The sequence below is a fragment of the Barbus barbus genome (genome assembly GCF_936440315.1).
Source record: "Barbus barbus genome assembly, chromosome: 31".
In the NCBI taxonomy this organism is placed as follows: Eukaryota; Metazoa; Chordata; class Actinopteri; order Cypriniformes; family Cyprinidae; genus Barbus; species Barbus barbus.
The window spans coordinates 16,344,386-16,358,410 of NC_136759.1; the positions used below are offsets into that span (position 1 = coordinate 16,344,386).

The window sequence follows — 14,025 nt, forward strand, 5'->3', positions numbered from 1 at the left end:
AAAAATTTTGCATTACATCACTTGCTCACCAATGGATCCTCTGCAGTGAATGGGTGCCGTCAGAATGAGATTCCATTAAAACATCATACTGATGGATTGAAGTCATGTGGATTACTTATTATGATGTTTTAATCAGCTGTTTGGACTCTCATTCTGACGGCACCCATTCACTGCAGAGGATCCAATGGTGAGCAAGTGATGTAATGCTAAATTTCTCCAAATCTGTTCCAATGAAGAAACATCAGAATCTACATCTTGGATGGCTCTGAGGGTGAGTAAAATTTCAGCACCTTAATTTTCATTCTATTTTTAATGATTTGGATGTTTAAAATGTTACTGACAAATTTTAACATTCTATTACATGACATATGTAATAAGAACACTCACCTTGCCCTTCTGGGACCAGAGAGGGGGCTCAAGCTGACCCCGGGGCAGTAAACCCGTCTCCAAACAGGACAGGAAAGCCAGCAGGTGGCCCCCAGGAGGGAAGTGCAGAGGAGGCCGTTGGATTCCATCCTGACTTACTAACACCAGAGTACCCCCACAGTCCACTGAGAGAAATTCACATGAATAAAAAATTAAATGGCATGTAATTAATAATCGGTGATATAATGTGAATTAAATCAATAATTGATACTGAAATATATGCTACATTGAAGCTAACTCTCTGGCAAAGTTTAAACATTAAAGATAAATAAAAATGAATAATATAATAAGACTCACGGCGCTGGTGACAATGAATGCAGACGATCTGTCTTAAAGGCACAGTCAAAGCGTAGTCCCAGTAAATACTATAGGGTGATAAAAATGAATTGAGAAAGAGAGAGAAAGTGGGAGAGAGAGAATTGTTCTGTTAAAACAGATCAGCAACCTAACAGTCTTTTCAATAAAATAATCAATGTTATTTTGCCAAATAACTTTTATTTGTTTCTTACAAACATATCAACCTTATCATTACAAACCAGCAGCCAGCACAACAGGACACTTTTCACAGGATGTTTTTCCTGTGCATCCTCTGTAAAAGTAATTGCTCTGTCCAACCTAGTAATCTGGACCAACCAATTCAGTTCCTACATGTTAAGTACAGTTGTAGCAAAATGAATTGCAGTTACTGACCATCTCAAATCATTCTAAGCTCTTCCTGCCCATTTTACCTGATGAGTTAATTTACCAGATTCTCCCCTGTGTATGTGTACAGTATATATTACCTCTTCTCCAAGTCACAGTCTCCCAGAGTGCCATTGATTAGCTGATTGGGCGTCCACTTAAGCGTGAGTGTTTCAGCCGTCTGATGAAGGGACAGGTAACCATGCAGCACCTCCATGTCCTTCTTCTGCAAAGAACAAATTCAATTCAATAAAACACAGTGGCTTCCCTAACTCCTCTACAACATACAAGGAAAAGAGCAGAAATAAAATGTAAGAAAAATAAGTGTTATAAGCAACGGAGTGACATAAAACATCTCTTGACGATTTACTGTGATGATGAGAGCTGCGAAACGCATCAGGTTTCACACAGAAATCCAATTAAACCTGAATCACTGCAAACCTTTTGGCAAGGGTTGTTTACACTATTGATTTCTACAAGTCCTTGCCAGACCCAGCACTTTCTGTGCCCAGTTACATCAGTCACCGTTGCAAATCTCACAAACACTTTCATGCACACAGTTAGTCCGTGCCTGACTCATTTGATGACAAATCTAATGTGGTGTATTGGCTAATCCAGTCTGCCTTTTCCAGTTCACAAGTGTAGCCAACTAGCAGCCGGGAAGTCAGCATGGGCCGGAGAGCTTAAAATGCCAGGGAAACCCATCTGACCGCTCATTACACAAGGGAAGACAACAATTCGAACAGTTCTACCTATCTACAGCACTCTGTATCAATTCCCATAACAAGCAGCCCTTGAGATCCATTATATTGATTAGATGAGATTCATTGATCTACAATCAATCCCTTGTGTTATAATCATCAAAAGAACTGTAGCTGCAAATCAAACTAGTTTTCCTATAAGTGCATTTGCATATGTGTGCATGTCTTACCGGTTGAACGAGTACATTGTTTTTTCCGTAGAGCAAGTGAATGCGTGAGTTTTGGTGCAGGGATTCGACGTACTCTCTCGCCGAGGCCGCAAATTTGTCCTCAGACATGCTTCCAGAGGACTGACGCTTTCGGATCTAAGGATAAACCATCAATATGAGGTTTTAAATGAATTATTTATTAGAACAAAATTACTCCACAATCACCCCTATATGTATGATATTCTCACCCCAAGTGCAGGCCTGCGGCCCGGCGACACTTCTTGGCCCCTGTGGGCCCCGTGAATGCGATGCCTCTGGACCAGCTCATTGGCTGACGGGTCCGTCCAGAAATGATCCGATGTCTTGAGCTTAGTGTACTCTAGAGCGCAAGGCCCGACTATAGATGAAAAACATAGATTTTTACACAAAACAAATTGTAATGTGATAATATATTGTGATAAAAAAGGCAAGAGTGAATTATAATAAAATAATGTACGCGAATACAGTTTTTTATTGAACAACATCTATAAATCTCCATTAGCTGCATTATGAGCAGATAGAGTGTGTTTTATGCATCAGATAGACTCACCCAGCAGTGCCGCCAGTATCGGGCCAAACACAGAGTCGTGCATGAGGGCCTCCTTTTCATAATACTTACTACAGACACACACAAACAGCAAACACACAATGTGTATGTCAATAACCAGAGACCTCGTGCAAAGGCTGAACAAATAACTCATTATTTCACAAGCTCCATGACAGTCCAAACAATCCCCTTGGACAAATGATAAATTTCAAGCCTTAATCTTGGCAAATAGCGCTTTGCATAAGAGAGATGAGCAATGCATGTTATGCAGTCACTATTATTTAAGAAAAAAGGTATACACAGATATTAAAATTCCATCTGATATCAATAAGCTGATTATTTTAAATAAAATAAAAAAAATCACTCATAAATGGATAATTTTAAATAAGCTAAAAGTGAATATAGGCATTGCACCATTATAATGTACAGTACATAAAAATTATAATCATTTGTAGACTTGCTAAAGATTAAAAAAAAAAAAAAAATGTAATCCTAAAAACTAAATGATACAAAGTTCCATGAATTGAGTTACAGTACTGATGCTAATTACCTTGCATTATCCACAATATACTGCACCATTTTGTCCAGGACTTTCTCAAAGAGGGCCGTGCGGACCCATATGTGCTTGATGGCCTGCGCAGAGAGTGGCTGAGGTACTCGGCCGGCAGAGGAGCCCTGCCTCCGGAGGGGCTCCTGTCCTGTGCTCTGGGTTCTCCTGAGAAAGACCATTAATAATACGTTCATGCACAAGAACGCAAGTACATATGACAAAAACGCACACAAAACATAATCAAATAGAGTCATTACAAACCAAATTGTCTTATGCGACCAAATGACACAATAGTAATAATCTTGAAGACTTAAGAAAAAAAAAATCCCCCAAAAAAGTTACAAAGTGCATTTTTTGCTAAGATTAGGCCTTCCCTCAATCATTTTTGCTTCTATTTGTCCTCATATAACCTGCTAAAATCCCATACTTACATTGTCTGATCTTATGAAAGAAGCAAGAGACACAAAAGGGATTGTGACTGTGCCTGTCAGTGGGTGCTTCTAAGTGTTTGTGAGTCCATATACTTCTCAATTCAGCATCTCAACAGGATGACCTGGCTGCTCATCTACAACAGTGCAGGAGGGCCAGATGAAGTCACAAAACCCACTCGAACCCGCCAAGCCATTCAGCCAACCAGGACAACACACACACATTCAGACAATGACAGGGACATGTGTCATCCCAAAAGACTCACCTCAGAGCATTAAAAGAGATAAATCCCACAGATAAAAGACTAAGTAACACAAGAGCCGGAACATCTGTCATAGAAGCCACTCAAACCATCAACAACAAAAAATCGTACTAACCCCAAACTTTTAAACAGTACTGTACTGTATGTTTTGGCTGAGATGGCATTATGGCATTACAGAAAGCACTGTTCGTTTTTACTGCGAGCCAGACACCAGCTCTAGGATGACAGAGAGTCGTCGCTGTGCTCAGAAAAATGAAGAACTCACGGAAGATCCAAGAAAAAAAAATATCTTGCTTTAGGGCACTGTCACAAGTGCAAAAAGCTAAGGATGAATAGAGCTGTTTGGGGGTAAAAAATAAAATAAAATAGTGGCACCAATGAAAAAAGACAAAGGGACACCTTCATGTCATTTCAAACCTGTATGATTTTCTTTATTCTGTGGAACACAAAATAAAATATCTTGTGTTCTATTTAGTTTTTTCCATTTATTGTTGTTTTGGATCCCATTGACTTTTACTATATGGCGAAAAACAGTTCTTTAGTTATTGTATGTTTAAAAAAAGACAGAAAATGAGGGTGAGTAAATAAATTATTTTGGGGTGAGAAATCCTGTCTTCAGACTGAAAATAAACCTTGAATATTCCTTTAAGCCAGTCTCTGTGACTAAGCCCGTCTGAGATCCGTTCGGAGTCTGTGGAGAGCTGGGAGGACTGCTGTAATGTTGAGCACACAGATGAGAGAGTCCATCATGGGCGTAAGCCAATAACACCCCACAGCCATCAATCTCCCTCCAGCCCGGACATCACACTACACCACAGCTGCAGGCACACCAGAGATGGATGAGTCTGCTGTCTGTGCCACAGCGCCCTCATCTTCTCTGATTTACATAAGCATTGATCGCATAACGGCCTACCGCTTACACTTTGTGTGTGAGTGCTGGCCGCAGCGATGGACATTCAGTATAAACAAGCAAATAAATCCCTGCACCTGAGATGAGCATGCAGATGCTATGGAGACGAAACTGTGCGTTTCTGCTCCAAGAGCAATAGTGTAGAGCATCCAGTGCAGCATTAGAGGCCCATTAATAAAGATGCAGTGAGAAAGGGTTCATCGAGTCCATTATGAATCCACAAATAGCACATATTTTGTATAATGACACTAAACTGTATATTTAACCGTCGTTCATGGCAACATATGAATGCTACTTTCCACTGCCTCTCTTTTTATACCAACGCAAATTAATTGCCATCTTTCAATCTTTTGATAGATGACAAAATTCAGGAGTCTGCACTGACTTGAACGGCAAATTAATTCAATTCAAGCTTATTTGTATAGCGCTTTTTACGATACAAATCGTTGCAAAGCAGCTCTACAGGAATTTAAGTTTCCACAATATATATATTGCAGAACCTTAATATGTTTGACTTATGGCAAAATTTTGTAATTCTGATTTGGTAATTCAAATTAACAATAATATATAAATTAAAATAAATTAAAACTGTAATATTGTTGCAGTGTTTGTCTTTTTGCTTCACCAACTAGCTAATTTACACATTATATAATAATTTCAACTTCAAGTCCATGTATTTAATTATTTGTCAGCTTTAATTAGATACCTAATACTGTATTTATCTACAAATAATCTACAGTATTAATTACTAATACTGTATGTACATTGAATAAAGTTTATACACACATTTATTCATTTAGCTGACGCTTTTATCCAAAGCGACTTACAATTGCTATATATGTCAGAGGTCACACGCCTCTGGAGCAACTAGGGGTTAAGTGTCTTGCTCAGGGACACATTGGTGTCTCACAGTGGATTCGAACCAGGGTCTCTCACACCAAAGGCACGTGTCTTATCCACTGCGCCATCACCACCCCATACCACACACACATATATAATTATATATATAAGAGGTGGCACGTTACACAGATCTCACGGTTCGGTACGTACCTCGGTTCGGGGGGCGCGATTTCGGTACAACATGGAAAAAAAATAAAATCTACGCTCGGTTTCTTTTAATTTATTTTGAACAGACAGTAGTGCAAATGACAATTACAATCTAGATGTGAAAATAGTAAATATTATTACGTTATATATATATATAAAATCTGTTTTGTTTTCATTGTGAGTGTACACAAATAAAAGCAGACCTTTACACTTGCATACGAAAGTAATGACATGCAGTTGCTTTATTAGACTGAATTGCTGCGGTAGAGGTATTCAATAACCAGCGAGCATCTCTAGAATGGTGACACCATGGTGTTGCTGTGGCAACGTGAGTAAAGGTGGGGGAGGGGTGCTTAAAATGGACAGGCAGAGAACACCGCAAAACATGTGACCTGCAGCACTCCACATTAATGTTTTAAATGTGTGCGTGTGTGTGTGTGTGTGTGTGTGTGTGTGTGTGTGAGCGGCTACTGTACAGACACACCAAAGTGGCTTCAACTAATCTCTGACCACAACTGAGATGTTGAGTCACCTGGAGATTGTGGCTATTAGGCCAGAGCGGTCCGCTCTTGAGTGGCACATTGGCCATGTGGCTCTGCTAATGGAGAGTTAATGGGAAAATAAGAAGCTGACCGAAGCCCCGAAGCATCCGCCCAAACCATTCCTCATTTAGAGTGCTGCAAAGCCAGTCTTCTGTTTAAAGCCCAACAAAGCAGCAAATCATCCCTCTCCACACACCAGATGTGATCTGCGTCCCGCTTTCATCATTGTCTGAACAGCTTTTCAGTCATAAAACATTGCTTATATCGCTAATACGAGCAGTTCCAGTTCATGGCTTTCTTTGACTTTTAGCATCTCTACTTAAAGTTCATATTAATAAGTAGAACAAGTGATTGTTAAAAGTAAAGTATGCCATTTTTTAGCAGTTTGAACATTGTTTGTTGGAGGGGTCTGATATATTGACTTTTATCTAAACCATTGTCATGAATTTGGGGTGGGAGTTTTCCAATTCTGTTTGTGCTATTAAAGAGTCATTCACAACTAGAACGATAACTAGAAAGTTTCGAAAACCACTCTAATTCTATTAGAACAGCGAAACTTATAATTCTAATGGTTTCATTGGAATTATTTTTTTCTATAGCTGATGAACCATAAAAATATTAAAAGCCAATCAGAATCCGCCTGACTTTAAAGAGCTCAAGCATTTAAAGGGGCAGTACGACAAAACTGCAGAGCGTGATTACAATAAACATAATATCATCCACTGGTCTGTATCGTCCACTAATATAGCTATCGTTATAGTTATCTTTATAGATTTACAGTAGTTCTTGGTGTGAACAGGCCTTTAGTCGATCAAAAATAAGATTTTTAAATTCAACATAAAACACAATTTGCAATCGGTTTTATTTCGTAATTTTACATATTTCGAAGTGAAACAGCCAAACAGAATCCACCCAACTTTAAAGAGGTTGAGCTTTCAAAACAATAAATCAAACTGCAACATGTAATAATGATAAACAGAACATTATCGTCCACCGGTGTTACCTTTAACATAGTTTTCATTCTAGATCTTAATAGTTTTAGTTATTGATGTGAACAAGCCTTTAGTGGCGTAAAAATACTACTTTTAACTTTAACAGAAAATTGCATTTTGTTTGGTAAATTAAACATTTTCAGAATAAATCTGGATATTAAATGAGAGAAAAAAAGCAGAATGAGACCTATCGTCAATTGAGTGGATTGTGAAGTTTTTTCTTCCTAAATGTCAGTTTCCCGTTGATTATGATGGCTTCTTTTTCAAATCTATTGTTATTTGCAATTATTTATCATCAACTTTGCAAATTGTAAATCTGTAAACTAAACTTTCAGAACGATTTCAGAAAGGCTACATTGTCAACTAAAGCAGACAAAAACAAAAGCTATATGGCTTTTAGCTAAGATTAGCCAATAGCCCATATGGCCTAGGTGATGTCAGCTGAAAAGCAAGTAAGTGAAGTTTTATTGAATAAAAAAAAATAATAATAATAATTTCAAGGAAACAATGCACATTTGTGCATAATAAAAAGTCAGACCTGGTGATTTCGGTCTGCTGCTGTAGCTGTTCTTGAACCTTGCGGCAGATCTCACTCGCTGTGGTGTTCACCTTGCCGATCTTGGTGAATAGGGCGGCGATCTTATCGCTGCGAAGGAATCCCGCTGCTCTTCGCTTCAACAGGTGGTTTAAGCAAGCCTCAATGGAGCCTGCAGGAACATAGAGGGAGGAGTTGATAAGCAAAGATCAAACAAAACACGGAATAAACTTAAGCAATTAGCATCTTATTATTTCCAACAGCTTTATGATTTCCTTTAATAACAGCCATTTGTTCTCACATGTCAAATTTTCAATTCCATTTCTTTCCCAGGAGGCTTTGCTATCGATGAACTTGCACGATGCAAGGGAAAATCTTATTGCAGAAGTAATTGTGTTCTGCCTCATACTCCTCATTTGCTTTTCGCGAGGTAAACAATCATGATGGGAGCGCAATTCCAACTGGGAACGGGATTTACTGCTGGTTCCTAAAGCACAGCTAAATATTTCAGGGGTGAGCTACCTGCTACCGCTCCTGCTTCTGCTGGGATTCAGTGCCCTCAAGCACTGTGTGCTCACTTCAAAAACTAATAAACAAAGGCAACAGTTCCCCAATCCCCTAATCTCACCGATGAAGGATGGAGCGGATGTTCATATTGGTGTAAAAGGACGACTAATGTGTTCGTCCATCTTTCTTGACACTTAGCCAAGTGCTCACGCGCCAAGAACAACATAAATCAAGATGCATGAGGAAACTTGCTTGGCAAATGAAATCAAGATCATTTTTTACATGATTGCAATGAAAGGCCAGTTATGAGATTTGCATTTGTCGTGACAGCTGAGCAAAGTCTACCTGTCGACTCGCCGTGTGATTGATGCTATCAATATCTCAGCAGAATCGAGGTCCTTTCACTGCCACATAATCGACTGCATTTGTGAAAGCAATCAGATGTTTATGGTGGTAATAGCACTTTTACTGCTTGGCTTGTGCCACAGGGGGAAGCGGCTTCAGGTTTTTCCTTTTAAGAGCCTGTTTGATACATTTAGACAGCTAAAATGCACATTCGTGAAGGGAAAATGGGGATTGCATTGGTCTACTGTAGTCGACATTCAGGGCCCTCCCAAACAGCAGGGCCCTTGGGCATATAGTGCGAATCAACCACTTCACCATTGGTTTTCAGTGAGAGTTTACAACCTTTTTTTTTTTTTTTTTTGAAGTTGTGCAGACATGATCAACAAGCTGCAAATATGTTGCTAATCTACACCTCTAATTTCTGAGGCATACAAGATGATGAATCATCTAAGTGGCTGCTGAGTGCTTCCCCCTTGAGAGCCCAGCACGAGAACTGTCTGCTCCCAAAAGAAGCTCTGATTTGAACAGTAATGCCCTGAGAGGCACTAAAAGAAATGTCACTTCCTGTGTTTCTCGGATGCATCTTCCATTGAGCAACAAACGTGTAGACAAAGCTCTGTGCAGTTGAGAAACGAGCCGAACGCTCCTGAAGATGTATTTACATAATCTCTCTGTGCCTGCTGGTTTGAACGCCTTCCTGCATGCATCCATACACCCACAAGCTACTGGTCTCATGCTCGTAGCACACATTTGAATGCATGCAGAGCAATAATCATCAGGCAATAATAATGCATACTTACATAAACTCTTAAAAAACACTTTTCATACTTTCAGTACTTTACCTAATGCTAATTTCATAGGACAAAATTATATGAGATTTTCACTTTTTAAAAATACTGCCCATATATCTTCTCAAGTCCTTCACTAACAGTGTTGTCTCCTTGGTAAACAAGCTCAATAGATGACTGACAGACAGACAGACAGACAGACAGACAGACAGACAGAGAGAGAGAGAGAGAGAGAGAGAGAGAGAGAGAGAGAGAGAGAGAGAGAGAGAGAGAGAGAGAGAGAGACGTAAGTCGTAAGAGAGATTTGTAAGTGACTTATGGATTGCATCTTGGGCACTAAATTGGCATATTAGAAAGATTATATGCCAATGAAGACTGGAGTAATGATGCTGAAAATTCAGCCACAAAGTTGAAGAAACATCCAGACAGATTCTATCATCTCATATTAGCAGGATGCTTTGTGCATTCAACTGAAGAAAGCACTGAAACAATACATACAGGAAATCAGTATCCCATCACAGATACATTAAAAGGCTTCATCTGATTCAACTGTAACAACCTGCACTCAATAAGAACAGCACTGAAAACAGCATCTAACAAACCACATGGGGATTTAATGAGCAACAGATTAGACATATTACCCCCATAAATCATGGCATTTTAAATCTTTGCTAGTCTTAATGGTGCATTAATGACCAAAAGGCTCCCGTGTTCTTTCAGTCATGGAAACTGAAGTACGTCAGTTTTAAATACTTACTTCTATCCCAGTTTATACAACTATATGCAAGCCATTGATAGGTTCCTTTTCTTCATGACAAATTACAGAGGCGTTTTCTCATCTCTCAACATTGGCGTGTTGGAGAGGAAGATCTAATTAGGCTTGTAGCACAATTAACCATAATCCTTTGTCAAGCTCTTACCGAGCATGTCGATAGAATATGGCAGAACACATCATTTAAAAGCCATAGTTTTGATGCAGATTTCAGCTTCTGAGTCGCTATGACATCACACACATGAACGTGCTCACAAGTGACTGTATACAGTGATCGATGTCTGTAATCTGAGCTACTATCATCTCTGTGAGAGGTAGGGGGCTAGATGCCGGCGGCTGGGCACGATCACTGCTTTCCAAAGGGAAACGCACCTGTGACTGTGCAGTCAAGCTGTGTGTCACAGTAATAGACAGTAATGAACTGCATTACTGAGGTACTAGGCAGCTGCACAGAGCGTGGGCGACAGGGGGAGGCAGGGGGCTCGAGAAAGAGTTGGAGGACCATAGGAAAAAAAAAAAAAAAAAAGATTAGACAAGGACTGAAAATGAGGGGCAGAGAAAGGCAGGCCAGAAGAAAGCCAGAGTTAAAGTGATGAAGAGGGAGGAAACGAGAGGGGAGAGAGCATGAGAGAAACTGCAGACCAAAAACAAGAGATTAATAGAGTAGAATAAAAAGGGGAGAACGACAACGGCAGAGGCTCAGTGACTCATCGCTCTCTGGCATGAAGAGGGTTTAGCACTGCTGTACTTATTAATCAGCCTGATCTTTGTCCCTCAGTCTGGACTCAGGCTCTCTCCTCGAGCGCCGGCCTTACGGAAAAGAGCATGTTCACAGAGACATCTGAATACCAATGACATCAGGCGAAGATGAGATTTTCCACTGGACGGCACTACATGATCATCCCCATAGGAAAGTGGTTTAGAAAGTGTGAGAGAGTATTCAATTCAATATGATCCAGTTCCATTATTTTCATTAAATTCAATGAAATAAGCTTAAAAATAAAATTTAGGGTTATTTCCTTGTCATTATTTATGCTTTTAATATTAACTAAACCTAAAATTGATTTTAGTCATTTAAATAAAGCAGAAATTAAATAAAATACAAATAATAAATGAAAAACTAACGAGAATTAGAAATTTTTAACTGGCAGTAACTGAAATAACATTCGTTTTAGTTGATGTACTAAAACTAAAATGAAAATAAATCAGCTAGATAGAAATATAAAAAAATTATAAAAATGACAAAAGCTAAAACCTAAACCTTTCATGAAAACTAAAAATACAAGACCTTCAAAATTATGAATAAATACTAATAGTATATAAATTATATTAAAATATCATTGTTATTTACTCATCCTTATGTCGTTCCAAATCCATTTGCTGTTATTTTTCTCTGACAGGAATGAAATGAGACTATGAGGGATAGCAGTACAGTGCATTCAATAACATGCCAATTGTTCAGCTGATGAAACGTCTTTCTGATGTTATAAAACAGTTTGAAAATTATGTGATCTAGGACTTTTATACAGTATGTGCCACTGTAAAGACTGTAAGTCTATCCCTCAGCATCGAAATCATCCACATTATATTCAGTATGGTGTCTATTTAAGGTCAGTGGTGTTCTAGCTTTAAACCTGCCATGACAAGTCACACTCTCAACTGAATGACATTGTAGGGAAAGATTACATCAACAACAATGTAAATTTCCGTATGGAAAATTGGTAACTAAACAGTTTGAGTCCACTGACTTACATTGTGCGGAGGTAAAAAGGATGAGACTTTTTTTTTTTTTTTTAAACATTCTTTTATGTTCCACAGAAGGAAGAATGCCATATGGGTTTGGAAGATACCTTGGGAGGAATTGAGAATAAAAAAGCAGAAGGTAAACAGAGAGTCTTCATCAAGATGACGAACCACTGTGCTCTACAGATGTTGCACTCAAAAGAGAACTCTTTTTTGCACAACTGGCACCACCAGCACCCACAGAAGTGCCCTGCTATGTTGGGGAGGTGAGAATGAACAGTTTAAACAGTTAGACACCTCTATTAATAGAGGCATCCATAGTTTTTGTGAAAGGATTCAAGTGTGAACATTTCCCACACACACACAAAACACAATCCAGCATCAAAGGAATCGCACAAATGTACACAAACACACCTCAGACAGTATATGATGCATTCGCCCCATTCCTGCTCTCAGGACATCTGTGCCTCCTCTTTTCATGATCAAATACCTGCTCTGTGTCTCATCCTTCCAAACCAGTGACTCCCAACCAAACAAACCTCACACGGCTGGATTCATCTTTGTACGAAAACAGTATAGACTGATAATAAATCCAGCAAGTGGTTTACAATGTAATCCAAATATCTGAGGCCACACTGAAAATCTGGGATTTGAAATCTAATTTGAATATTAATTGTTTTCAAAAAGTTGTAGGACTTTGAGAAATAAAAGAAAAAAGAAAAGAAAAAGAAAAATAACTTCAAATGAATAAGAGATATTTTCAATTTGGAAATATTTCTAGGTCCTTGAATAATCAAATTAGTGACAAATCAAATTATGTGACTTCAAATATCTTTCTATTGAAATTTAAGATGCTCAAATCATGCTGGAGAGCATAATCATCAGTTTTGACACAAATGTGTCAAATTCATGCAGCTCAAGTACTGCTTTTACAAAAAGATGGACGAACCAAAAACTAAAACAGTAAAGGTTCACTAAATGTAATTTTCATAAAATTACTTTTTTTTTTTTTTTAAATGAAACTTTTAAATCAGTTAATCACAATTTTTTATCTTACTAATAATATATATATATATATATATATATATATATATATATATATATATATATATATATATATATTTTTTTTTTTTTTTTTTACATTTTTGTTAAGTATTTAAATGTGCAAAAATAGAACTCTTTGTACTAGTAGTCAAACATTTGCATGCATGCATAAATTAAATGAAAACTCATTACTGATGCATAAATTAACATGCTAAGACCTTAAATCGGACACAGATACTATTTAAATGTGCTTCCATTTCCAATGGCCTTTTAGGTCATCCTCTCACACCAGGTGATTAAATATTGATTTACACTAACAGTCCATCAGACCAGCAACCTCATCTGTGAGATGTACGGCAGTGATCACAAACCTGAGTTTTATCTAATCTCTCTGGACTGAGACACGCAGGTTGAACAGAAATCAATCTGCATGCACCTCCCTCCATCCACTGTGTGAAAGAGAGAGTTTACTTCATCAACGCTCTCTTTGTCTAAGCACCGTCAATCAGCTGAGGGATGTGCAGCGCTCAGCCGCAGCTGCTGACACTATGGGGAAGAGCAGAGCGGTCACCAAACACCTGTTCCAGAGACGAGAAAACATGACAATGCTGGCATTCACTTGACAGAAACACCCACAGAGAACATTCCCTGATACTGCTGTCAGAGATAGCGATGCGTTTTAGGGACTATTATTAAAAAACAAGTGCAAGTAGACTTTGTTTTTGGCACTGACACCGGTACTTTTAATAACACCAGTTACTTAACAGTAATGGTGAGACAGTTTACTCCTATATGTGGAACATTATAATGTTAGATATAAGCAGACTTCCTTTCACTACATTATTCAGTGACATTGCTCTACTTGCTTTAGTCATGACAAGGCCCATCTCTCTTCTCTTCAATCTTTTATTCAGACAGCATTTAATAGATAAAACATGACACGAATTATGGGGTAA

At 38.4% G+C, this 14,025-nt stretch overlaps 1 protein-coding gene across 1 annotated transcript in view; it reads right to left on the bottom strand.

Moving 5' to 3' along the window:
• sgsm2 (small G protein signaling modulator 2) overlaps positions 1–14,025 on the bottom strand; it is a 46,241-nt gene that overhangs the window by 14,392 nt on the left and 17,824 nt on the right. The window contains exons 3-10 of the mRNA XM_079387403.1: positions 7,874–8,042; positions 3,154–3,318; positions 2,607–2,674; positions 2,266–2,414; positions 2,039–2,173; positions 1,209–1,333; positions 724–791; positions 388–551 (exon numbers count right to left, since the gene is read on the bottom strand). Coding sequence (XP_079243529.1) covers positions 388–551; positions 724–791; positions 1,209–1,333; positions 2,039–2,173; positions 2,266–2,414; positions 2,607–2,674; positions 3,154–3,318; positions 7,874–8,042 — 1,043 coding nt within the window. The remainder of the gene's footprint in view (positions 1–387; positions 552–723; positions 792–1,208; positions 1,334–2,038; positions 2,174–2,265; positions 2,415–2,606; positions 2,675–3,153; positions 3,319–7,873; positions 8,043–14,025) is intronic.